Below are 27,376 nucleotides of genomic sequence, written 5' to 3'. Positions count from 1 at the left end.
TAAATATTATTTATAAAAAGTGTTTATGGGTTCTGAGGTCAGGGTGCACAAGTCCAATACACAGTCTTTATTGTTTCTTGAATATTTTTTGTTGTAGATAGACACACTACCATTAGTAGTTTGTTTGTTGGTTGGCTTTTTAATGTGGTGCTGGGTGTTCAACCCAGTACCTCATGCATGCTAGGGACGCACTCTACCACTGAACCATAACCCTAAGCCCCCAAATCCTTTACTTAATTCATATTTTTGGCGGGAGTGTATGTGTGTAGTGCAGGGCATTGAATCCATGGCCTTATATAAGCAAAACAAGCATTCTACTGACTAAGCTATATCCTCAGCCCTGACCTGTAGTCTTTTTTTTTAAAAGATAAAAAAAAAAGGGTTGTATTTCTGCAGATCATGGTGAGGATCAAACCCGTGGCTCACGGGTGCCAGGCGAGCACATTACCGCTTGAGCCACATCCCCACCAGCTGCGTTCTGTCCTTTTAACAGTGACAATGGAGCAACCTGTCATTCAGACTGATTCTGCGCCCACTTGGCTCAGGTTGGAGGCAGTGCCTGAAGCCTTGGCCAATCAGTCTCTTAGGCGAGAACTGTCCAATCCGCACGCAGCCGGTGATGAGGGGGCGGGCTTCCACGAACTTCCCTTCCCTTCGCGTCTGGGCCCCGCCATTTTTTCAAACTTTTTTGTACTTTCTGTCCTGGATCCGGAGCCCAGGTTTCTGTGCTATGGAGAAGCTGAAAACAAACCACAGGGAGACCGCTGAGAACACTGAAAGCCGGGAAATGGTAAGTGTGCCTTGTATCTTGAGACTGCGGAGGAAGGTGGCTTAAGGCTGACAGGAGTGGCAATGGTGGAAACTGGCAGTCCTGGCTTGGGACTCCTCCTGGTCCTCTCCAGAGTCTGTGGCCAGAGGGTCTCTCTGTAGCAGCTTAGCCTTCACCTCCCTCTTACTAGTCTAGTGAGGCTTACATCAGCAGTTGAAATCCTGGGCATTTTGTTTCATTATTGATTGGTGTTTTCAGCTTCATTCTTTTTTTTTTTTTTTTTACTTTTTGAAGTGGAACCATTGTACATTGTACAAACCATCTACTGATGGAATAAATAAGTGAAAAATTATACTGCTGTACCACATACCAAAGAAGAAAATCATTTAAGAGGGGGGAAAATTAGGTTGAAAGACCCTCCGTTTCCCTGTCCAAGGAGAATCACAGGAAACACTGTCTGCAAAAGCACAAGGTGGTTTATTGAGACACAGGCGCCTGTGGGTGCCCAGCAGAACCTCAGCCGGAGCTTTGGTGAACTGGCACACCGGACTTGGGGATACAGAGAATTTTATAGGGTTTAGGACAGGTTTTGCGCCGGGAAGCAACCGGTTTCTTATTGGTTTCTTTAAATCTAGCATATAGGTTACCTAGGGGGTAAGGTTGTTTTTTTTTTCACTTTATGTTCCTGGAAAACCCACAGGTTTACATTCCATTGCTTATCTGTTCCGGTTTATTCATGCATGCCCAAGGATGTGGGTGTTCTGTTCTTTCTCAACCGGTTGTCTGGAAAGCATGCCTGGCGCCTGAACCTGTTTATGGCGTGCCTGGTATCTTAGTTTTACATCTTGGCCTTAGGTAACTGGGCTAACTGGGCTAGGGTCTTTAAAGGTAACGGTGAAAAAAGCTCTTTATACCTCTAACCAGGTCCTCGGCCATCATGAACATTCCAAACCATGACACCTTTTGATGATGGGAGGTCACCACCCGTATGAATCCCTCATCAGCTTCCGGGTTATGGGTGTAAGCGCCAGCAGTTTGTGGAATGTGTAGCCACAGCTCCCCCACCTTCAAGTTTTGTGGGGGAGTTAAGTTTGCCCTGAGAGCCCATTAGGCCACTGGGCCTGATGTCCATGGAAGGCAATCGCTTAGGATCCCCCACCCCTGGCTCCGCAGGCTAAAAGGTCTTAGATTCTGTGGTGGGGAAGAGGATGAGGGGTGCAGGGTGGGTGGGGAGCAGCAGCTCTGAGGAGCAGACTGCCTCAGGGAAGGAAGCACATTGGGTTTCTGCAGTCTAACCATGCCACAGGGAAGGCCTTTCCGGCCAGAGTGGAGTGCAGGGCTGCTGGTGCTCTGCCTGGTGTGACCTTGGCAGGGCCCAGCTGGTCCCAACTGCTGGCCCATTCCTACCTTCAGGCACTTCAGAGAAAAACTAATGACAGCCTTGGTACAGTGGACATCTTCATCCTCCACCAGGCTGGGTCCCCTCGCCTGTCCAGAGAGGCCACGTGAGCACAGGAGGCCTGGCTGCCTTCCTGTCTCCATGGATGCTGTTGGAGTCTCCTTCAGCTGTCTGAGTTGTAACCTCTCCGGTTTTCCAAAACAGAAATAAATATCTAGATTCATCTTTCATCAAAATGGAGCTTTGTGCAAAGAAAAAAAAGTTACCCTAACTCTACAGGATCTGAAGGTAAAGCCGCCTTGAGATACGTTGAGAGGTGGCACCTGGGGTCACTTCCATGCTGAGGCGCAGAACACAGTTCTCAGCAGAACTGACCGCCTGAGGGGCAAAAGTGATAAGTACAGTAATTTTTTTTTTTTTTAAGACAGAACCTTTCGGCATTGCTGACTTCAACATTTAAGATTTTTCAAAGTGTTGTTTTTTGTTTTTTTCTTCCCTTATTTCAGGATACATTTTGCATGAGGTATTTGAAATTCAGGAACATTTTGATTCTTCTTGAATTATAGGAAATATATATGCTCCATTAAAACAACAACAACAACAACAACAACAAACAATAGGAGCTTCACCCTCAGAAAGTCTTAGAAAATGGAACCTGGCAGACACTTCCCATGGTGGTCTGGAGAAAGATCCACATGTCAAAGTGGTACCTGAATATGCACCAATTAGCCCAAACAAAAACAAAAAGCCCCAACAAAACCCGAAGTCCCCCTCCCACCCCCCAGTAACACACAACTCAAAGGGAGTCAGAACTCCAGTGCAGTAAAGAAAGCTGAGGAAAAGGTTTATGGTCTGAGGAGTCCGTATGTTGATTAAGAGCAAACCAGGCCTCAAAACTCAATAGCTAGGCAGTTCATCCAAGGGGGCATCTCTGCTTTGAGAGGACCATCCCAGTGCAGGCCGGTCACAGGGAGGGGAATTCAGTCACTCCTTTCTGGAGGGTGTGCAAATCTTTCCAATTCCTTGGTGCCTTGATCTGGCTTTTAAGGCCCAACCATCAAGGCCTGCTCCCTGGTGGCATAAATATCCTGGGAATGAGATTCCATCCAACTGTCGGCTCTGGGAGTCAGAACATTTTGCAGAAGTGAGTGGGTTTCCTCCAATTGCAATCTTGCCTCTGGGGTACTGGGGGAGGCCAAGGATGGGGGTGGGGGGCTGGTCAGAGGGCAGCAGGTTTCTATGGATTTGAAATCCAAGCAACATCCCGTGAGAAAGTTCAGCACCAGCTGCTCCTGCTGCCTGCTCCCACCTCCTGGCCCTGCTGTCCTCTTAAGGAGACAAACATGCAGTCAGCCAGAGAGGCCACTTGGTCTTCGGAGGTCCAGGAGGAAGCAGTGACGGAGGTGGTGGTGACAGTAGGGGCAAGAGGGTGGAAGTGCCAGAAAAATCTAAGGGTTTTGCATGTCCATCTGGGCTGCTGGGAACTTGGAAATACCCAGCCCCCAAGGCCCCGAGGAGGCCAGCCCTTGAGGACTAAATCCTGGCACCTATAATTTTTGGAGTCCTGGAGGCTGGTGCCAACCCCACCCAGGGCTCAGAGGGGGCCCAAGTCCCCCTTTCCAAAACTGGGCCAGGTGAGGAGTGTCTACTGTCCTGCAGCTCCAGCCTGCCCACTCCACAGCAGTCCTGGGCAGGAAGGAGCAGGCCGAGGAAGGTGGTGGCTACTGCCTCATCGGTACTGAGAGGGCACTTTGTAAAGGGAGATGCAAAACAACCAGGAAATGCCAGAGGTCACCTCAAGGGCACAAGGCACAAAAGAAGAAAGTGGAAGGAATTGGTAGAACAGTGAAAAGCCCCTGACAGAAAAGTGAATTCCTGATGGGTACCACCCTCCAATAGCTGATATCCATAAATAGAGAAGTGGGGGGGGGAATAGCAGCAACACCAATGTGACCTTGGCTTCCAAGACAGTGTGGACGTTCCTGAGCGGTGAGCCCGCCTCCCAGGACAGCCGCTTAGGGGTTCGGGTGTTTAGCTTCACCCCAGAGTTCTTCAGTGTCTGAGAAGTTCGCCCATCTGGGTTTTCTTGGATTTGCACTTGGTAAACTTGAAATGTTAGGAGTCCTGCTTGCACCCAAGAGGAATGGCGCTCACAGTGCTTTCTAGGGTGAGCCTGAGGAGGGAGCTCGGCGTCCAAGTCTCTTCTGGTTCTGGTGAGAGGCTCCAGCTTCATCTGTTTAGAGGGTGGCACTCCTTCCAAGTCCTGAGAGATTGTGGACATCTCTGCCACCAGCCTACTTTCTCTGAACTGCTCCTTGAGTTTCCATCCAAGACTGAGTTCTGCTCATCAGAAACGGCTTGGGCCCCAGGGTGCTCCGTCCATCAGCTGCGCCTTTTCCCTGGGGCCTCCGCGCAGTCGCTGGGCGTCTGGGTTGGGCTCTGGGGTCGGGCTGGGGTCGCTGCTATTCCCCTGTGGGATACGGGAGGCATCTGCTAGGGAGCTCTGGTTGCTGTTATCCTCCTGCATGTCCATCATCCTGGGGAGGAGCTGTTCTCTGGGGTGGTGACCTGGGAGCCACACTTCTCCTCTTGGCCTTTTTTCTTATTCTTGTTTTTATCATCAACTTTTGGCTCCGTCACAGGGACCCATTTGTAGATTCAAAGGGACCTGTCACCCACAGTCACCCACTTCTCCCATTTGCGCACTTTCTCTATAGCCGCCATGACCCTCTTGACATCATCTTTGGCCCGGCTCCTGGTCTCCGCTGGAACCTACCTGCCCTACATGGTTCTGGTGGGAGAGAGGCTGGGGGAGCGCGCCCGCCAGGTCCTGGGGCCACACTCGCGCATGCCTGCTCACTCATTCACACACAGACACACACACACACACACACACACACACACACACACACACAGCCTGATGCCAGCTCGCGCTGGGGCCCAGTGCTTTCAGCTTCTTCCTAAAGCCCTTTGTGGGCTTCCAGGTCCCAGGAGTCCATCATGACTCCAGATTGCACAGTGAAGACTGAGATGATCATCAAGAGAACCCCAAATTCATTTATTGTACTCATGCATGAGAGAGGCTGCTGATTTTAGGGCTTGTTACTCATGAGGGTTTGTTTGTTTATATATTTATATATTGTGTGTGTGTGTGTGAGTGTGTTGTTTTCTTTTTGGTACCAGAAATTCAACTCAGAAGTGTTCATCCACTGATTCACATTCCCACCCCTTTTTTAAAAAATATTTTTATTTAGAGACAGGGTCCCTTTGAATTTCTTAGGGCCTCACAAATTTGATGATGCTGGCTTTTAACTCATTCTCTTCATGAGTCCTGAGATTTTTAAATGTAGGGGAAGCAGTATCTCAAATCGAGAACAACCATCTGAAATCCAGAACTTCAGTTTAGCTCTCCATAGGTCTCAGAATAAACCCCTAGTTTTCTAGCTCTCTGTTTGCATATCCAAAACTAGGGTTCCCTGTTCACAGAGAATAAGTATAAAATAGAATAGATAGTATAATGACCATGTAATGTGGATAATGGGCCTCACTCAAACACACCTGGCCACTAACTGGTGTTCTGCCCAAAACTATGAGTAAACTTCTAAGATGGCACACAAAAATGAATTTTTTTTTTTCTGATATCATTCCTCATACCACATGGTGGGTGTTCTATTTCTTCTTGCTTAAATAGATTTTTTTTTCTTCAAAATTTATGAGACAAGCACCCAGATTCAATTGGCAAACTGAGAAATTTGGTTCATCTCAAAACTCCACTTTCAGCATTATTAATCATTGTTTTCCCATGTTTTATTTCAAATGTATGCATTATTCTTAATGGTTTTTTCCAAGAACTGGAGGGCAGTTTTAAAATATTTTAATTTCTCATTCTGAGATTTTCACATGAGAAGAAAGCAGAATAAAATTAGGTGACATTAAAAAGAATGAATCTCTCCTAAATGAGGTTAATGTGTCCCATTTAAGGATTTTTAAAAACTGTAATGGGTCATCAATTGAGGATTTATTTATTAATTAATTTGTTTATTTATTTATGGTCAGACCATTTTATTAAAATAACCCACAGAAGGGGCTGGGGTTGTGGCTCAGTGATAAGAGCACTCACCTAGCATGTTCAGGGTCCTGGGTTCGATCCTCAGCACCACATAAAAATAAGTGAATAATAAATAAATAAATAAGTAACCTACAGAAACATGCCAAACATTTCAGGAAATTATTTTCTTCTGGTGTGGCAGAAAAAAATAAAAGTGGGACTAACTTGAATTTAAATTGCATGCAAGTTCAATCTCTCTCTCTCTCTCTCTCTCTCTCTCTCTCTCTCTCTCTCTTTCTGTATTGGGGACTGACCCCAGGGCCTCATGCTTAGAAGGCAAGAACTCTACAAGCTGAGCTATTTACTCAGCCCCATTTTTTTTTTTTTTGGGTGGGGGAGACCAGCAATTGAAGTCAGGGGCACTCTACCACTGAGCCACATCCCTACCCCTATTTTGTATTTTACTTAGAGACAGGGTTTCACTGAGTTGCTTAGTGCCTCACCATTGATGAGACTGGTTTTGAATTCATGATCCTTATTTCTCAGTCTTGTAAACAGCTGATATTACAGGCATGCACCACCATGCCTGGCCAACTTCAATCGTAAGGGCTAAAGTACACAGCAAATTAGATCAAAGTCCATGTCAATATCTTGGTACTATATATATAAAGTTGTTGATAGACCTTGTATTTTATTTACTTATATGTGGAGCTGAGAATTGATTCCAGTGCCTCACATGTGCCAGACAAGTGAGCTCCACTGAACCCCAGCCCCAGCCCCCTGGTACATTTTTTATGGGGGATATTGGAGATTGAATTATCAAGCACTTGACTACTAAGACACACCCCCAGGATTTTTTTTTTTTTTTTACTTTATTTAGAGACAGGATCTCACTGAATTTCTTAGCACCTCGCTTCTGCTAAGGCTGGCTTTGAACTTTTGATATTTCTTCCTCAGCCTCTTCAGCAACTGGGATTACAGGCTTGCACCAACACACCCAGCCCCTGGTACATTTTTAATACCTGTTTTACGTAGATTTTAACCAGTAGCCTTAACTTTTTTTCTAATATATATGATTTGAATCCATAACCCAGAAATCAGTGAAACAGAATCTATTTTTTATCTCCAACACTGCTTTTGGTTATGACAGTATCTGAGTTCAGATTCCCCATTAAAGAATTTACTATGTCTTCTGTTCTCATTCTGACCTCCCATATGACCTAGTTCTGAGTTTTAGAATACCTGAAACAAGGTTTCCAGAGATTGCATTTTTTTGGGAGTATTTAGAAAATACCACTCTCTGAGTTTTGCCTTCTAGGGACCAGTTTGAATTTTAAGTGTGCAGCTTCTGAAGGGGTGGACTAATTGGATGCTTTGCAGCTGGAAGGCATTTTCTGATATACTTTCTATCTAAAATGTACTTTATTTGTTTCCTTTTATTAGATTCTGTGAATAAAGGTACAATAAAAATAGACGTGTGGCAATATATTTCGCAAAAGGATTCCAAATTTTTTACATATATACCCAGAGTTATTACTACTGGATTGAATTATTATTTATATCTTTTTATTTATTTAAATACTGGAGATTAACCCCAGAGCACTTTACCAGTGTGCTACATACCCAGTCTTCAACACTTTTATTTATTTATGTATTTTTGAGAGAGGGTTTTACTGAGTTTCTTAGGACCTTGCCAAGTTCTTGAGGCTGGTCTTTAACTTGAGAATAAACCCCTAGTTTTCTACCTCTTATCCTCCTAAGCCACTGGAAATACAGGCATGTACGACCTTGCACTGCTACCCCAAATTATGACTAGTGGATTATGTGGGATTTTTGTTTTGGGCTTTTAAAGAACCTTAACACTTTTATAAAAATACATTTTAAATTTATATTGTCACTAACATTTTTACATATTTGTGTACCCTGGAATCCCTATGAATTATGAGATATTTGCCTGGTTTTGTATGGTTTGGTGCTCAGTATTGAACCCAGGGGTGCATACCACTGAGATACATCCACATTCTTTTTTATGTTATATTTTGAGACAGGCTCTCATTAAGTTGATTGTAGCCTTGTTATGTTAATGAGAGTGCCTTTGAACTAATAATTCTCCTGTGTCATTTTTCATAGCTTCTAGAATTTCAGGCATATGCCACCATACATGACAATTTTAGATTTTTATAATAGCCATTCCAAGAGTACTGCATAGGCTGCAGAAAATTAGTAGTAATTAATATTAATAATTTAATTGCCGTACTTGTTAAAATATGAAACATATACTTTGAAAGGTATGGCTGTAGCAAGTGAAAAATACAGCCTAATTTCCTTTTAAGATTGGAAGCCATCTCACCACAAGGGCATGAAAAGTTAATTTCTGCTTCATTATAAATTACCATGATTTGTAAACTTGCTTGAAATGCCTACCAGTGCCTTGAACTCACCCATGTCTGGTTTTCCCTGATGAGATAACAACCCTCCCTGAAACTTTAGTGGTGCATCATACATTCTGATGTTGTGATCTAAACCTACTCCCTAAGTGCTGAACCATTTAAACCATTAACCTACTACATGCCTTTGTATTATGCTTGTCAAAACCCTGTTATCCGTGTAAGTTCTCAAGTCACCCCGCTTTTGCAACTTTTTGTGCTATGAAACTGCAGTCCTAGAGAACTGGAGTGCTGTCTTCTTTTCCCATGGGTTTCAGGAGAGACTGCTATGCTCAAATGCGGGACCCCCAAAAGACCACCAGAGACCAAGATTGATGTAAGTACCAAAGAGGTTTTTATTGCAAGCTAGCTCAGTCCTCTACACACACAGCAACTGGTGGCTTAGAGGCCCTGAGCCTGGGGTTTGCAGCAGTTTTATAACTCTTTGGGGAAGGCAGGTACCCCACATACATCATGGCATCTCTTAGCAAATCATCACACACCTTGGGAAAATCATAAACAACTCTAAAACATGATTAGCCCATTCACTGGTGGGAACAAGTTGGGTAAGGGTGATTGGGTAGTACAAGATGGGGATTCATTTGAACTGATTGGCTTAGGCTATGAGGAGAGTATGTGCTGAACTATATGGTTTCCCAAAATGTTATCAACCACCATAAACTACTGGAAGGGTCATTTGGAATCCCAGGAATTTTCCCTGTCTCATGCTGATTGGTGTCTGCTAGTGGGTTGCTATGGGTCCCCACCTAGCCTGACTGAGTCAGGGACACCTGGCACAGCAGATCTCTCCTTTATTTGTAGATAAACAACACAGCAGGGTGGGTATGAGCCTAGGAGTGCTCTGTGGGTCTTTGCAAGGACAAGAGTCATGCCCCCTTCCTTGGACAGTCTTTGCTCTGAGGCAGAGGTTGGTTTCTTACCTTGTACCTTTTTTTAAGCTGTAGCTGGACACAATACCTTTATTTCACTTATTTATTTTTATGTGGTACTGAGGATTGAACCCAGGGTCTTGCACATGAGAGGTGAGCACTCTACTGCTGAGCCACAATCCAGGCCCTTATGTGTTGTTTTTATTGGGCATTTTTACTTTAGGGGGTTTCTTCCCAGTTCAAAGTTCAATCTGTCACCTAAAAAGAACAGAGATAAAAAAAATAAATAAAATTTGATAGTTATTGTTATTATTTCATATTAATTCCTGAATAATATACAAGCATATATAATCCATAAACTGAAATGACCTTATATGTAAGTTTAAATGAAAATGTTCTGTTGGTTGGGTTAGTTCCCACTTATGGAAAAAAACCTTGCCTTAAAATAACAGCAGTCTGCGGTACATTTCTCAGATTAAAAAAAAAAAAAAAAAAAAAAAAAAAAAACAGCACTTAATCACCTGAGATTCTAGCCATTATTCATGCCTGAATTGGATAATATTCCCTCTCACTCAAAAAAAGGGCTCACTTCTCTCACATTCAATATTCATGATCTGAAGCCCCTTCCAATCAAGAGCATTTTGTGGGAACTGTCCAATCCTGTGTGTCATCAGGTAGGACGACGGTGGGCTTTCACTTCTTATTTCCAGAGTCCTCCATTTTTTCCATTTGAATCTCACACTTCAGAGTCACAGGTTGTTCTGCTGTGCAGAAACTGAGGATCCCAAGTAGCCCTACTCCTGAGAACCAGGCAATGGTGAGTGTGCATTGGCCTAGCAAGGGAGTCTGGGGCAGAAAGACTATTGGAACCACAAGACTTGGCTGTGTTGAAAACAGGAGCTAGCAGATTGGGACTCTGGGCAGTCTCTTGAGTCTGCAGGCTTAAGTCCTCCACTGAGCCACTATGTCCTTAGTCCTACTGGCCAACCAGGTGGGGAACATGTCAATGGCAGAGACTCTTTGCTGCCTTCCTTATGCTCAAAGGGCATCCTCAGCACCTGCATAAAATACTATGAGGCAGGGGTGTTCCTGTAGCCCAGATGCTGGAGATTGACAGGTGGAATAATTATCAAAATCAAATCTCCAAGGGCCATTTCCTGCAGGAGAGGAGCTGTCATTTTTGGGTACCTAATTTCCTCTTGAGCCAGCTAATTTTCATTTTGACTTTCTTTTATTTTTACTTTCTTCATTATTATTATTTTGTTAAAGTTAGGTGAACTGAGGGATACTGTACTACTTAGCCATATCCTTGGTAGTGAAGCCAGATTTACAGATAGGTAGTTAGTGTAGTTAGGTAAATTGGGTCTAATATTCAATAAAATCAAGAATGAACACCATATTGAGAATGGAGTCCAGGAAAAGGGGAATTGAAAATGTCCCAAGGCCCTGAGCGTTACCCAAGGAAATTTTAATGAAGCAGCTCACAGCAAACATGGAGATGGTAATCCAAAAGCCCTTCCTGCCCAGATAACTCCTTCAGCCCACCTGTCCCCCACACTTTGGGCCTTCCCACCTACATTCCATCACTGCAAGATAACAGAACAAAGGACAGCAATGTGAAAGGAATGCAGGATAGCTGAAGGAAGATCTTAGCTATAAAAAAGCTAAAAAGACCTTAGTTAAAAAAAAAAATCCCTTTCATGGATTCCACCTCTTGGGTCCCCTTTTTCCTCTGGGGAGAAGTCTTTTCTACTGTCCTTTAATAAAGGTTCTACTTTCCACTCTAAACTTGCCTTGGCGCACTTCTCTGGTGTTATGCTTCAGCATTGGGGAAGCAAGTACTATTCACCAGTAAACAGCCCTAAGAGGTATAAAGTTATTTTGAGAATGGTCCTATCTAAGTTGCTGAGATTATTTTTGTTATGGTTTGATTTATCTAGAATTTGCTATTACAATAAAACATACTGTTTTTACATACATATGCATTCATATGGGGATCTTATTTATATTGTGATGCTTTGATGATTATTGTAATATTATAATTTCACAATATATATGAATAGTAGTAGGTCATGATGAGTTCTTTTATTGCACTTATAATTGAAAAGGTTTTTGGCTAAAGTTACATATAACTTTGTAGATGAATTTTGAAAATTTATGCTTTGGTTTCTTATTTCATTTAAAGTAAAGCTTGTTTTTTTTTTCTTTATTATTATTGCATCATTGTTGTATTTAATAGTCAGGTTTATTTTGACATAACCATAATACATGGAATATAATTTGCTCCCCTTCAATATCCAGTAGTTCCCCTTTCCTTATTCTCCTACTTCTTCTATCATATATTTATTTATAGTTTTATATTAATTATTGCTTTATAGAATACAAATAAAAGTAGACTTCACTGTGATATATTCATATTTGTACATAGCAATTTTGGTGAGATATATTGTGGGTTAATTTGAAGGAAAATTATCACCTTTATAATGATTAGTTTTATCATCTATATATGGGATGTATAATTCAGTGTTTTATGTTCTTTTTGTGACTTTTATTTTCTCATAAGTTCTACATATTTTGTTTCTAAAAATGTACACATGTGAAATACCACTTTTGCATCAGGCACCTATGTAAAAATTGTACATAGTGTTTTATGCTCTCTTTCAAACTGGATATATTATGAAATGAGACTGGCCCTAGTGACCATTTTTCCTACAGATTATTATTTATCTCTTCCAAGATGTATATTGTATTGAGCCATGCCCTTGGGCTTCTAGTGTTTGGGTGAGTACCATTGCATACTTATATGTTATCATGATCACATATGCTGTAATTTCAGTAAATCTCTGTGATGAGCAGAATAATGTATATTCAATATCCAAATAGTTTCCACAAATATACTAATTTAAACTCCTTTTGAGTTAATGATTATTAATTTGTTTTAAATGTTCATCAATATTACTTGATTTTTCCCATGATGGGTTTTTATTTTGTATTTATTAAATTTCTAAAGATTTTGAATTTTTATAGTTAATAAACATATTTCATGTATAAATTTGCAGTTCAAACTTCTGTCCTTTATATCTTTTTGGCTTAAAAGATGAGAAAATGATCCAAAAATGCAGCTAGGGATTGATTTCAAGAAAAAGACAAAGGTTTAAATTATTTTTTTAAATTGACTTTTTTACTCATTATTTATTATAAGTTTCTTGTATGATTGTAAGGGTAGGTTATTTAAAGTGGATTCTAGGGCTTATCTTTGTTAATTACTATGGGAAAATTAAATAAGAAATTGATCTACACTATGGCTGCAGGAAAATGAATAAATTTCTTTAAAATCATATGGTAATAAAATTATTAAATGACATATTTACTAAACATCCACTCCTTAAAAAAATTTTTTTTCTGTAATATATTTGGCAGTGAATTATGAATTCTATTTCTGGATTTTGGGGTTTAATATAAAATCATATGTAATACAATTTGGCCAATCCTAGAAATATTCATACATAATTTGTTGTTTACTTAATGATATGTTGTGGAGATAGCAACTAATGAACATATTTATTTTTAGAAATAGTTACTTTTTTTTTTTCTTTTCAGTTTCTAATAAGCCTTTTAGATTTATTTCCTTACTGAGTCACTCAGGGCCACTGATGTGTTTTTTTTTTCATTTTTAATCTCCAGGCATTTACCCTTCTAAGAAATCTGTCTTGTGAGCTCTGTTTCTGAAAAGTTTCTTAACATGAAAAAAAAAAAAGTATTTATGTTGCCCTGAAGTGTATTCTCAATGCACTCTCTTCAAAATGGAGAGAAAATAAGATTTCCCCAGACTGACATCCCTGTGTCAGGAGCTAACAATACATTGATGGTCTTTGAAGAAATTTCTACAGTTCTGTCTCTGGGTAGTTTTCTGTGGGCTGCTGAATTGCCATTTAGTATCCAGATACCCATGTTTTTTCATCTCCACTATGGGAATAATTTTAGAGGGCACAGATGAATAATGCTCTCTATGGAGGCTATGAATACCTGTATGTTCTGTGGTGCACAGCTGACAAAGCCCCTGGGAGACACTGTGCAGATTCTAATTGGTTAGCCATTATGTGCTACTCACATGAATTTTCTTTGAAAACCTTGTAATAACCTTTTCACTTTAGGCATCCATGTCATCCACATTCCCAAGTATAAAAGTTTGAATCTTTCTTTTCTGAATTCCAGGTTCCATTTCTCTTATGGTTCAATGTGATGCAAATATATATATATATATATATATATATATATATATATATATATATATATATTGTCTTTCATTTACACAGTGTTTCTAATAAAAAATATTCTCTGTTCCAAGCCTATATTTCCCATTTCCAGCTATGTTTAGAAAATGACATAGAAAATTGTATTTGATAATTTATGAAGGAGAGTTGAGAATACTTCTTGCTCCTGTCTCCCTTCCTTAGAAACTGAACCAGAACTATGCTTGGCCCTGTAAATGGAGCATCATAACCAATCAGATATATAGAACAAATATTGATTGATTCTATATTCTCTTCTAAGAATAATCTGTTAAGATCCTTGGCCCACTTCTTGATTGGGTGGTGGTGGTGGTGGTGGTGGTGGTGGTGGTTGTTATTATTATTATTATTATTTGCTTAGCTTTTTGAGTTCTTAATGTGCCCTAGAGATTAGTGCTCTATCTGATGTGTGAGGGGTAAAAAATTCATCCTAGGATGTAGGCTCTCTCTTCACCTCACAGATTGTTTCTTTTGCCGAGAATAAACTTTTTAGTTTGATTCCATTCCATTTATTGATTATCTGTTTCAATTCTTGTGTTATAGGTGTCTTATTAAGGAAATAGGGGCCTAATTCCACATGATGAAGATTAAAGGCTGCATTTTACTCTATTAAACACAGTCTCTGGTTTAATTCCTAGGTTCTTGATACACTTCCTTTTCAATGACCACTTCCCCCTTTCCCAGTATTATCAGTAACAGTATTACTGTTTTGCAGTATTATCAGTTAATTTACCCATATTATATTTCAAATGAACATGGTATTCTCAATTATTATAACAAAACTAGATGACACTTTTAAAGTATTTTTTTTCTCTCTGGGTACAATGATACATGCATATTAATTATAGAGACTCAAGTGGCTAAGCCAGTAAGATTGTAATTTCAAGGTAAACATCCGTAACTTAGACAATTAGAAAAACCTGTCTCAAAATTTTAAAACATGGCCGGGTATGTAGCCCAGAATTAACATGCTCCTGTTTCAAATCTCCAGTACCATAGAAAAAAAAAAGCAAAAGCAAATTTTGTTGTTGTTGTTGTTTATGAGCATTTTACATGATTGATAAGTAAAGAAGAATCCCTTGATCTTGGCAAAATCATGAGTTTTATTCTTCCTTTGTGTCTCCAAGGGCAGACCACCTTTCAGAGTGTTTTTATGCTCTGATTTCCTTTTGTGGAATGTATATGAGAGCATTCTCATTCCCTACTCTAGTATTTTCCTGGAACTGTGTTTCAGAACTATGTAATATGAGGATCCCACAGCTGGCACATCTAATGTCTCTCGTAAGTCCAGACCAGTACTTGGGGCTTTTCTTGTTCAAGAGCAGTATAAATGTAGAGGGTTTAGTTTGTCAAAGAAGTAACTGAGAGAACTCTCAATTTCCATTGTTTTAAAATGTCTTCACTAATTTTATAGTCTAGCACAGTGTTTCTTTCTTCCATATTCATATAATTGGAGTACTACTTACTATTCCACTTTTTCAGAGTAGCCATTCTAACAGCTGTTCTCAAGCTGCAGAAGATCTTATAGTTGGCTGGTGCACTAAAATTCTGATGCAAGCTTTTTATATTCCAGTGTGCCTTATGCTCACTGGAAAAAAATTGATGTGCACCTATTTTAGAAATAAAGAGGGATCTTTGATTCTAATAATTTTTCTTCACTAATATCAGAGATTTTAGCTCATTACAATGTTTGCACACCAATGTGTAACCACTCCTTTTTGATCTAGGGAGATTTGCACCTGCACAGTTGCCAGTGCTTTCAATGCTTTGAGGTTTCAGATGTAGTCCATTGAATGTAAAAAGTTAATATCGGGACAAATTACTTACAGAAAGAATTGGTTAGGTCTGGTGTTATTACTGAAGTGAGCTGGGTGCGAGAGCTCAGGAAATGCTAAACTGCCACTTTGGATTTTAGTGGTGGTCTGTATTTCCCTGTTAATTTTTTGGTACTGTCTATATAAACGTTCAACTGTCAGCAACAGCTCTTTGCATTTTTAGAGAATGTTGGCAAATCCCTCTAAGGGATTAAAGGTTCCCTTAAGATTTATCACCTCTTCCACTCTGGTCTAATGGAAAAAAGCTCATGGATCTTGCATGGCCTTGGAAAACCACTTACATTTTTTTCCCCCTGGAGTTGATACTAGTATACATCTTATTCCTTCCTCTCTGTGTACAGATAAATTAGTGTTCAAACCTGGAATCTAAAAAGCTTGCATCAGAATTTTAGTTCACCAGCCAACTATAAGATCTTCTGCAGCTTGAGCACAGCTGTTAGAATGGCTACTCTCAAAAAGTGGAAGAGTAAGTAGTACTCCAATTATGGATATGGAAGAAGGAAACACTGTGCTAGACTATAGGAAATTTAGAGTTAAATATGCTGTATTTCAAACCCAAATCAGTCTTCCTTTATTCCTATTAACACTGGATTTGGGCATTTTGTTCTAGTAATATGGCTTATTGCTCAAATCAGGATGATGCTCAAGTGCATTCTACTCATCTCTTGGTAGATTTTTTTTTTTTCAGTTTTCCAACGTTTGTGCCTTTAATTCCTTTACAGTTTTAAGAAGGACTCAAAACAGGAGTATATATTTATTTGGTGTATCCATAAATGGAGGGAGGTTTGTATTCTGCTTTTATTTTTATTTTATCTTTTAAAAAATTATCTTTCTTTATATCTGCTCTTTGGTGAATGCTTGTGTATAATTCCAGTATTACACACATTCTGCACACAAGTCCCTACTTGTGATCTGTGTCTCTTGTTCTAACATCTACTGAGGTTGGATTGTAGCATTCATTCACATTAAATACTTTTATTGATATGTTTTGATTTATATACTTACAAGACTTAACAATAAAAATTATATTTGCATACATGTGAATTACCCTATGTAGTTTTCTGTATTGTGATTTCTTTATCTTAAAATTACTACACTATTGTAATATTATAACATGTATTAGTGTCAGGTAATGATCACTAGTACATTTGCTCTTATATATGAGAGAATTCTTGGCTAATTTTATATACATTTAAATTTCCAGGAGAATTTTAGAAGTTTTTGTTTTGATTTCTTCTTTAATAAAAGGTAAATCATGGTAAAATTTTGACCAGTTATTATTATAGGTTAAATTAGGGAAAATGGTCATTTTTATAATAGTTTTCTTTGTAAATACGTTGAATATTTGAGTCTTTTATGTGCTTTTTCTGTATTTTTATTTTCTCAAATACTGCATATTTCTTTTTTAAATATACTTGCATATGAAATGCAATATTCATGTGACATCAGCATAAAATATACATGGTATTTTATACTATTTGTCAAACTGGATATAATACATCAACAAAAATTCTAGCTTCTAGAATTTACTATTTATAAAATTTAATAATTATTTCTTCCTCTTTAACCATGCCCCTTTGTTTCAACTCTGGAAGAATATGGCTGTATTCTCATATGTACAGTCACTGTAATTTTAGTCTCTTTTTCTTGTGTGGGTGTATCATATACATTTGATTACAAAACAGTTTCTACAAATGGATAATAAAAGCTTAAATTTTTATTTTCCCCTTTTGTGAATGCATTTATTCCACATATTCATCAATACTATTTAATTCATCTATATGATGTGATTTTATTCAATGTTACCTAATTTGTAAAGATTTTGAGTTTTAATGATTATTGAACACTTAGATATATCCTTTTTAAAGTGGCTCTTCAAGAATTTATTCTGCTTTTCTTTTGCAATGTTTTATTTTTTCTTTCTTCTTATAAGTGTTTGATTATATGTGAGGAAATTAGGTTTTTTTGTACCTTGTCACTATTGAGCCTTTTAATGTAATCATTTGATGAATAGAATTTTTATATTAATATTTTTTAATTCATAAGTTTAAACATATTATATTGTATAATTTTGAAAACAGAAAACTATTTTTTTGTGATATTAGGGATTCAACCAAAGTGTCCTATTTCTGAGCATATCCTCAGCTCTCTTTTAAATTTTATTTTCAGATGGGGTTTGCTCAATTTCTTCAGTTGGCCTTAAATTTTGAATTTCATGCCTTAGACTCCAGAATAGAAGATATTTCAGCTGTGAAACACCATATGCACCCTATCTTTTGTATGTAAAGTTTTGAGCTTTGTACTTTCTTATATATTTCAGTATTATTTATTAATAACTTATATTCAGCATTTAATGTGTCAAAATAAGTTGTTATGTTTTATGAGTGAAGGGATAAAATAGCATTTTATTATCACACTGTTTTCCCAATATCCTAGCATCTTTCTTTGGAATGAATGCCATTTTTCCTCTCCCCTGCACTGTAATCTTCATTATGTATCACTGCCTAAATAACAAGAGACTTACCAAGAGTTTTATTGTTGTTATTGTTTTCTGTAATTCCACCAATTATTTTATTATGAGGTCTACCCTGATTGATTTAACTTCATAACATCAATCATGTGGCATCATGGTATTTTGGTCAGCAGTAGACTTTATGTACAACAGTGGATATAGCAAATGTCTTAGCCTTGTACTAGTCTATACCATCTAGATTCTTGTCATTACACTCAGAGAATTGAAAAATCACAGAATATTCTTTGGATAAATTTTTCAGAGTGTATTTCCATCAAGTGAGAAATAATTATATATGCATATATTTGCAATTATGTATTATATAATTGACATAATTTTTATTTCTTGAATTTTCAAATTTGCTAGTGCTTTTTTAATGGTATCTCCTTTTTTTGAAAATTTGTACTGAAGATTGAACCCAGGGTGCTTAACATGAAGCCACATCCTCAGTCTTTTTTTTTTTTTTAAATATAGTTTATTTAGAGACAGAGTCTTGCTGAGTTGCTAAGTGCCTCATAAATTCTAAGACAATATTATATATAATATTGTCTTAGAAATTATGATCTTTTTTTCTTATCCTCCTCAGTCACTGGAACTACAGTTGTTCATCACTAGACCTGGCCCATTTGCTTTTTAAAAGCACCAACATTGATATTGGTAACCCTCTCTGTGTTATGTTCAGCTTCAATAGCTTCTAATTTTGCTCTTTTGCTTAATATTTTCTTTACTTTTAGTTTATAAAATTTACTTTTCATTGGGATAGATGACTTGATAATAAATTCTTAATCATTTTATGGCTTACTAATTTTTTTCTCTATGTTTTATTTTCAACCTCAGGTTTAGATGAATTCCAATTATTGCAGCTGTATGAAGATCTAAGTGAAAGATAATAACCTGTACACATATTGTTAAACTAATGAAACCACAATTTAACTCAATTTTTTGACTGCACTGTATATATCCAAAGGATATAAAATCAGCATACTACATTGACACAGCCACATTAATGTTTATAGCAGCAGAATTCACAATAGCTAAGCTATAAAACCAACCATTCAATAATGAATGGATCCATTCAATGATGAAAGGATAAAAAACTGTTGCTTATGTATACAATAAACTATTAATCAGCCAGAAAAAAAGAACTACTTTATGATATTTGCTAGGAAATAGATGAATATGGAGATTTTATGCTAAAAAAAGCAAACCATTTCTTTAAAACCAAAAGTTGAAAGTTATTGCTGATATGTAAAATCTAAAGTTCATAAAATGAAGAAGGGTAAGAAAAGAAGATCAGTAGATTGCACGATGGTAAAAAAAAATAATAAAATAAATGAATAAATAAATAATGATTAAAAAATAAATAAAAGGGAAGGGGATAAAAATATTAAGGATATATATATACCTGAGTGAATCCTACCATCATAGCCACCAACAAGAACAGGATTTTAATTAGGATAAGATATATTCCATGCTTGCTTCATACCCTAAAAATTGATTTTACTGTCAGGTAGAACTAGAAAGAACCAATAAAATATAATAAAATTATATTTGTTTGAAGAGCTATATGTATATTCTATTATAAACATCATACAATATATACATCAATCAAAGTTTATATATATATATATATATATAGTATGTGAAAAATGTTAAAATTATAAAAAGGAAAATCCAAACAGGATTGTTGCTGCTATTTTGTATATTAATAACATACACAAATACCATAAAATGTTTGAACTTAAATTCACTATTAAATATTTCCATTAAGTGGTCTGTCTACCTTTTTACATTTCAAAATTTTTCTTATACCATTGGTATTGAAATTATTAGAGATCTCACTGCATATTAAGAACAGCCAGCTTTATCAGAGAAATAACAAATAAGATTTTACACTTTAGTAAATCTCTGATTAGTGGTTGTACAATTAGAATTTGAGGATTCCCTTTCTTAATTACCATAATTTTCTTATCTGAACAGTATGTATAATTTAGATCATGATATAAAAATTATAAAATATATATTTTTGTGGTAATGCCTGAGTTTTATATTGTGTTTCATAAATGTGGAGTATATATACTTTTTTGAACTTAAATCACTTTTTCTGCAGAAGTAGATAATGGTATCTTTGTGTTCCAAAACACCACCTACATGATAGTCTACTAACTCTCATTTCAACTTCAATGACATTACAGACTGTGCAAATGTTCATGTGGTCAATGTGTTTATTTATTTACCTATTCTTATTTCAGGTACTCTTAACATTCAGGGATATAGCCATTGATTTTACTGAAGAGGAATGGGAATGCCTTCAACCTGCTCAGAAAAACTTATATAATGATGTGATGTTAGAGAACTATAGAAACTTTGCCTTCCTGGGTAAGTTTAATTTCCTTTTAAATATTTTAATTACTAATTATTATTTAATTTACTTCTGTTATATCTTCTGGGAACTTCTCTGTAAGAATGAGTTTCAGATTTGTGTTTCAAAGAAAAAGGGCATTTTTCGTACAGATATTTTCCTCTTTAATATATATTATTTTATTCTTTAATCTCTCTCTTTCTTGGTGTGTTATACATCCTTCACTTTAGATAAGTAGTGCCTAACATAATTTAGTGATGTAAACTATTGTAGCCTAGACATAGCAGGGGACACAGTTGAAATGTTCAAATGGAGAAAACCAAACTAAAATATGTAGACAGAGTAGTTATTCAGCAGAAAAAAGTTTCAGAAGCTTTTGTTTATTTATTTTTATTGTAATCATTGAACACATATTGCCCTATATTTATTACATTTTCAAATTCTTTGTAGGCCTCTGTTTTCTTCTTTAGTGTTGTCCCAGTTTATTCACATTAACCACCAAAACTTACCTTTTGTTGTGAGGGCCAGCATGGTCTCTTACAAATTTTCTTGTGGGGAAACCTGTAAAGAAGCAAACAGAAGAGAGACACACACACACACATTGAAAAGAAAAAACTGGCCACTCCTCTTCTTGGCTGCACTTAGTATACCCCAAAATCACATAGCTTCTGTTACCATTCATACATTGTAACCCAGCCTTATTTTAACCCCAAGTGCTAGCTAACCAAGATAAGGTACAGTTAATACAAACATAGAGCCCCTTCTCCCTAAGGACATTACCACAGAAACTAGATAGTGCACCTGTCGAGTTGTCTTAATAGCTTCAGGGAGAAACTGCTGGGCATTAACATTGTGGGACTCAGGGTGCCAGTTACCATCACCCCCACACTTTCTGGTCTATTTCCAAGGTAAGAATACCTACAGCCCCACCTCCTTTTTTAAGGCCTTTTGAATAAATAATATTACTTATCTCCTTAATGCTGGTGGGGGCAAATTTGGGCAGGCATAAACAACAGCAAGTGCCAACATTAGTAAACATTCACCTATGAATATTTTTTGACCCAGGTGAAATTGAGTAAACATGAAGTTAGCCATTCCAACAAGTCTAAACATCCATCATCTTGTTGGACCTTACTAATGATATATTTAAGTTAATCTAACTCTTTTGAAATAAAATTACTGTTATCACTTAACTTGAAGAAACACATTTTATTAAACTTCTGATATCTTTTATGATGTAGCAATAACAGACAATCAATTGCAGCATGATTGTCAAGCATGGCTTGACAATGTTTTTGTTCTTCATGAAGCATTTAAACAGCCATGGAGGCATGACTAATACTTTTGATGGTAGCATAGGCGAGTTTCATAGTAGTTTTGTAAGCCCGTTGAGCTAATCCAGGGGAACCCATTAAGGAGAATGTCAAAGCAACAAATTCTGCCTTAGAGAGAAGATTCACTGAATCATTAGAGGTTTTATCAAGAGGAATAGACATTTTATGAATAAATTGTGCAGGATGGTGACGTATTAAATACTGTGTGGATGGTAAGGACACAGTTATTCTGCTAAGACAGTAATGAATACCATGAGATGTTTTTGCAGGTATGTAACAATTTCATCCAAGTGAGTCAAGATATTGTAATGGGTTGTAGAAGTCCAGGATCTGACAGTACTGAATTTCCCACAGCTGGTGTACAAAAACGGAGCAACATTGTTACTAAGACCAAAGCATTTACAGAGCTTTGTGTGGGTTTACCAATCAAAGCAGTAAGAAAGTTATCTAGAGCACATTCTAACCTCATTTTAGCCAACACCTGTTGAGCTGAGGTTGTTAATGGTTTTATATCACCCCAAGTAACTGAAATTATAGTACATTGGGTTCATCTTTTAACGTTTCTCCTCTTTTTAGAATGATTATTCTCTTGTTTGGAGGGACTCTTCTCTTCCAGGGTTAAATGAAACTTAGGAATCAGCTTGTGAAGTCCCTGATGCACATTTGTAATTGCTATATTTCATGCATCAAGCTAGAGTCCAAACAGGAGATGTTGGCATAAGTGTAGCAGTCTATGCTTTTCCCCATGTGATCAAAGGCTTAGGATCATGTCATGCTGGGTCAGGTGGAGTCTTATATATTACCTAATTTTTTTGGTAATGGATGTTTGTGAATAAAATGTCTATTCACTACAGATGACCTATTTTGAGTATTTAACTTTATGTTATATATTGAGCACATTAACTGTAAATAAAACAATATTTAATGCATATTAATATGAGAGAGGCTAGATCTTTGTTTCTGTTTTAAAAGGCAAGTATTAGGATACCACTCAACAAAAGCTTGTCCAAAAGGATTATGAGAAATTTCATTATTTAAAACTGTGTCTTATTGATTCAAAATTGTGCAAAAGGATGAGATGTAAAGGGAGGGGCATTATTCACCTTTAAACAAATAGGGCCTCTAGGAGCAGATCATGCTTGATTTCTTTCCATGCTCTCTGCTGGAACTGACTTGGCAGTTTCTTTCTTTAGATTCAATTCTGTTAGTAAATTTTTTTTTCTTTTGTTTTGTGTTTTGCAATATTGCATTGATAATCATAAATATTTTGAAGTGAAAAATTCATTATACTTCTACTTTGTAAGTTGTGTTCTATATTTCTTATTATTTTCTATTTTGATTAATGATTTAATTTCTGGATCATTGCTTTTTATTGTGGCATGCTTGGATTCTTTATATATATATATATATATATATATCCCACTTCTCTTTATATATCCTTTAGGTTTTTAATTTTTACACTATTTCACAAGTTGCTTAGACTTATCTTAAACTTGGTTCTCCTTGATAAGCCTCTCCCATATTGGTAGAATTTCAGCTTTGCACACTAGGAATGCTTCTCTCATTTTTTCCTAAAGAATTATTCACATATACAATTTGTGCTTATTTATATTAATATTTTTGGTCACAATTTCACTCTCTAAACTTTCTTTAAATAGTTTTTTAACATTTATTTTTTAGTTTTCAGTGGACACAACATCTTTATTTTATTTTATGTGGTGCTGAGGATCGAACCCAGTGCCCCACGCATGCCAGGCGAGTGCGCTACCGCTTAAGTCACATCCCCAGCCCCATTATTTAGTTTTCTTTGAGTAATTCATAGCAGGCAGTATCCTTTTTTGTCACTTGGATTGAGCCATGCTTCTCTTTGTTTATATTTGCTGTATTATTTCTATGTGTTCATTAAAGGAGCCAACCATAGATTATATAGCCCATTATGGGAAAAAAAGTATAAAAAACTTTTAAATAAATAAAAATAGGCAAGAACAGTGCTACATCCTTGTAATATTTGCTAATTGGGAGGCCATGCAAAAGTACTTCATGTTTTAGGGAGGTCATAGAAATTTAGAAACAGCACGACTCAAAACAATTTTAAAAATGCTTGTGTTGTAGTTCAGTGATATAGAATTTCGGGGGTTAATCTCAAGCACTACACATGAAGAATTTAAAGTTCAATGACCTAAAGATCCAGAAATGCCAGTGCTAAATATGTATCCATGAAAATTTAAATCAGAAAATTGAAGAGATACCTCTGCTTTTGTGTTTAGTGCACATATTGTTTTCATTTAAAGCTAGGGACTCAATGTATGTGCCCATCAATGATCAAATGAGTAAAAATATTGTACTTGTATACTATTGTTATTCAGTTGTAAAAATATTTTATCTTTTAAAGTGTTATAAGAAATATTTGCAGGACTTTGCATTAAGTGAAATGTGGCATGCAGAGATAAGATGCAGGAGCATTTGATTCACATGTGGAAGTCTGGAAATCAGAAATTTAGTGAGTAAAATTTTGCTCACCAGGTACTGTGCTTTGTGTAGGGTTGATATTATAGTCAAAGTCTCATATTTTTTTAATTTTATTGCACATAAGAGGCTCAAGAGTTTTGTTTTACCACATGGTGAGTGTATTATGTTCTTTATAAATACTATTAGAAGGAATACACATAAATCATATCACACAAATTTAGAAATATAAAAATCAATTTATTATACTTGATTGTTATGTGTTGACTTCATCAAAGTATTATAGCCATAGGCTATGCAAGGTTTTTATAGTCTTTTAAAATGTTTTTATGGAAAATTTTATAGACATATATGTGTATATTTTTCAGTAAAGTTTTTGTTCATATTTCTTTTTAAGAGTCCATAGCCTCTTTACCCTTGTTGAATATTTGTGGTATTATCACTTAAAATATACTAGTTTCATGTCTGTATGTCATGGTAGACCAAAACCAGTTTTTGGACACTCTTTGAAAAAGCCACAAATGTTTGTATATGTTTTACATTTTTCTTATTCTACTGAGAGTGAAGGTAGCTGGCAGATATTTCCTAAATACACAATACTATCTTATGGAGGACAAAAGGCTCTGGATGATAAAAGTAACATATTTACCTTCTCTTTTTTATATTACTTTTCTTAATGATGTACTCATCTTGGATACTGTGGTCTCTACAAGAGTTGGGGTAATATTCTCAAGGTAATTTTGTCTATACATTTTGATTAAACTGATATATTTTTTCTTTATGATGATTTGGACTTACTCCTGATGTATTTATCTTAATTTCATGTTATGTATGCAAAATATATTTATCCCTGTCTGATAGATATTGTTTTTTTTTTTATTTTTGTTTATTTCAGCCATGACTCTTCATGATACCCAAGAATATTCATCAGAAAAGGGCATAAAACATATATTTCACAAAGTGATAAGTGGGAAATATAAAAGTTATGATCTTGACTATTTACAACAAAAGAAAATATGGGAAACTATAAGTGAGAGTGAACACCAGAAATCATATAAAAAATCAGGCCTTGTTCACCACCAGAGAATTCACACTGGAGAGAAGCCCTACATATGCAAAGAATGTGGCAAAGCTTTTAGTCTAAAAGCAGACCTTATTCACCACAGTAGAACTCACACTGGAGAGAAGCACTACAAATGCAAAAAATGTGGCAAAGCTCTTAGTCTAAAAACAAGCCTTATTCGCCACAGCAGAACTCACACTGGAGAGAAGCCCTACAAATGTAAAGAATGTGGCAAAGCTTTCGGTCTAAAATCACACCTTAATCGCCACAGAAGAATTCACACTGGAGAAAAGCCCTACAAATGTACAGAATGTGGCAAAGCTTTTATTCAAAAAACAGACCTTTTTAGGCACAGCAGAACTCACACTGGAGAGAAGCCCTACAAATACAAAGAATGTGGCAAAGCTTTTAGTAAAAAAACAGACCTTTTTAGGCACAGCAGAACTCACACTGGAGAGAAGCCCTACAAATGTAAAGATTGTAGCAAAGCTTTCAGTCGAAAATCACACCTTCTTCGCCACAGCAGAACTCATACTGGAGAGAAGCCCTACAAATGTAAAGAATGTGGCAAAGCTTTCAGTCATATAGTAGGCCTTATTTACCACAGCAGAACTCACACTGGAGAGAAGCCCTACAAATGTAAAGAATGTGACAAAGCTTTCAGTCAAAAAGCAGGCCTTATTTACCACAGGAGAAGTCACACTGGGGAGAAGCCCTACAAATGTAAAGAATGTGACAAAGCTTTCAGTCAAAAAGCAGGCCTTATTTACCACAGGAGAAGTCACACTGGGGAGAAGCCCTACAAATGTAAAGAATGTGGCAAAACTTTCAGTGTAAAATCACACCTTATTCGCCACAGCAGAACTCATACTGCAGAGAAGCCTTACAAATGTAAAGAATGTGACAAAGCTTTCAGTCAAAAATCACACCTTATTTGCCACAGCAGAACTCATACTGGAGAGAAGCCCTACAAATGTAAAGAATGTGGCAAAGCGTTCAGTCAACAAGTAGGCCTTATTCGCCACAGCAGAACTCATACTGGGGAGAAGCCCTACAAATGTAAAGAATGTGGCAAAGCTTACACTCAAAAAGTAGGCCTTATTTACCACAGCAGAACTCACACTGGAGAGAAGCCCTACAAATGTAAAGAATGTGATAAAGCTTTCAGTCAAAAAGTAGGCCTTATTTACCACAGGAGAACTCACACTGGAGAGAAGCCCTACAAATGTAAAGAATGTGGCAAAGCTCTTACTCTAAAAACAAGCCTTATTCGCCACAGCAGAACTCACACTGGAGAGAAGCCCTACAAATGTAAAGATTGTGGCAAAACTTTCAGTCGTAAAGTAGGCCTTATGTGCCACAGTAGAACTCACACTGGAGAGAAGCCCTCCAAATGTAAAGAATATGGCAAAGCTTTCAGTCAAAACTACACACTTGCTTAGGGTGCCCATCATTCATTGTTAAAAAATCTTTAGCTATATAAAATTTTAGTACTCTGTGTCACATTGTGATTTAATAGAATTTTAATAAAATATACATTAATAATGCTGAAGTCTTTTATTGAATCTTATATCAGTTTATGAAATAAACATGCTATATGTGATTTCCTCAATTCTAAGTGTCTTGTGTTTTAAGAAACTGTATGGACAATGCAAATTAAAGTTAACACACTAATATGAATAGCAGAAGCACCACGGAAAAGATGAGAATGAAGATTTGGGAGATTCCATCATTATAGGTGTAATTTTCTCAACATCTTTTCAATGTACCTAACTCAGTATTTATACCAAAATTAATGAGCAACCTCTTCTCATGCTGAATGTGCAAGAGGCTTTTATATAAAATGAAAACAATTGCAAATGTGTCAGAGATGCATTTTACACCATTAGTTGAAAATACAATTAATTGATCAGTATCTCACTGTGTTTGTGTTCAGTGTGCAAGAAAAATGGGTAAAAAAAAATCCACGTTACAGAATAA

General features: G+C 36.8%; 1 protein-coding gene and 1 pseudogene across 1 annotated transcript; one reads left to right on the top strand and one right to left on the bottom strand.

Moving 5' to 3' along the window:
* Nucleotides 1–682: 682 nt before the first annotated feature.
* LOC144256524 (uncharacterized) lies at nucleotides 683–26,888 on the top strand. Its single transcript, XM_077801591.1, has 3 exons — nucleotides 683–790; nucleotides 20,424–20,550; nucleotides 25,229–26,888. Exons 1-3 carry the CDS (start codon nucleotides 731–733, stop codon nucleotides 26,836–26,838), a joined length of 1,797 nt encoding a protein of 598 aa, XP_077657717.1. The 5' UTR covers nucleotides 683–730; the 3' UTR covers nucleotides 26,839–26,888.
* LOC144256639 (B-cell CLL/lymphoma 7 protein family member A pseudogene) lies at nucleotides 3,898–4,955 on the bottom strand (annotated as a pseudogene).
* Nucleotides 26,889–27,376: the final 488 nt, after the last annotated feature.

This window comes from Urocitellus parryii, chromosome 8, assembly GCF_045843805.1.
Source record: "Urocitellus parryii isolate mUroPar1 chromosome 8, mUroPar1.hap1, whole genome shotgun sequence".
Classification (NCBI taxonomy): Eukaryota; Metazoa; Chordata; class Mammalia; order Rodentia; family Sciuridae; genus Urocitellus; species Urocitellus parryii.
Note: the sequence above shows the minus strand (reverse complement) of the source record. Positions and strands in the feature narration are given on the sequence as shown.

Coding starts and splice junctions, on each gene's coding strand:
- LOC144256524 (XM_077801591.1), top strand. CDS start 731: ATGGAGAAGCTGAAAACAAACCACAGGGAGACCGCTGAGAACACTGAA. Junction 791..20,423: donor ACACTGAAAGCCGGGAAATG/GTAAGTGTGCCT, acceptor TTCTTATTTCAG/GTACTCTTAACATTCAGGGA. Junction 20,551..25,228: donor TAGAAACTTTGCCTTCCTGG/GTAAGTTTAATT, acceptor TGTTTATTTCAG/CCATGACTCTTCATGATACC.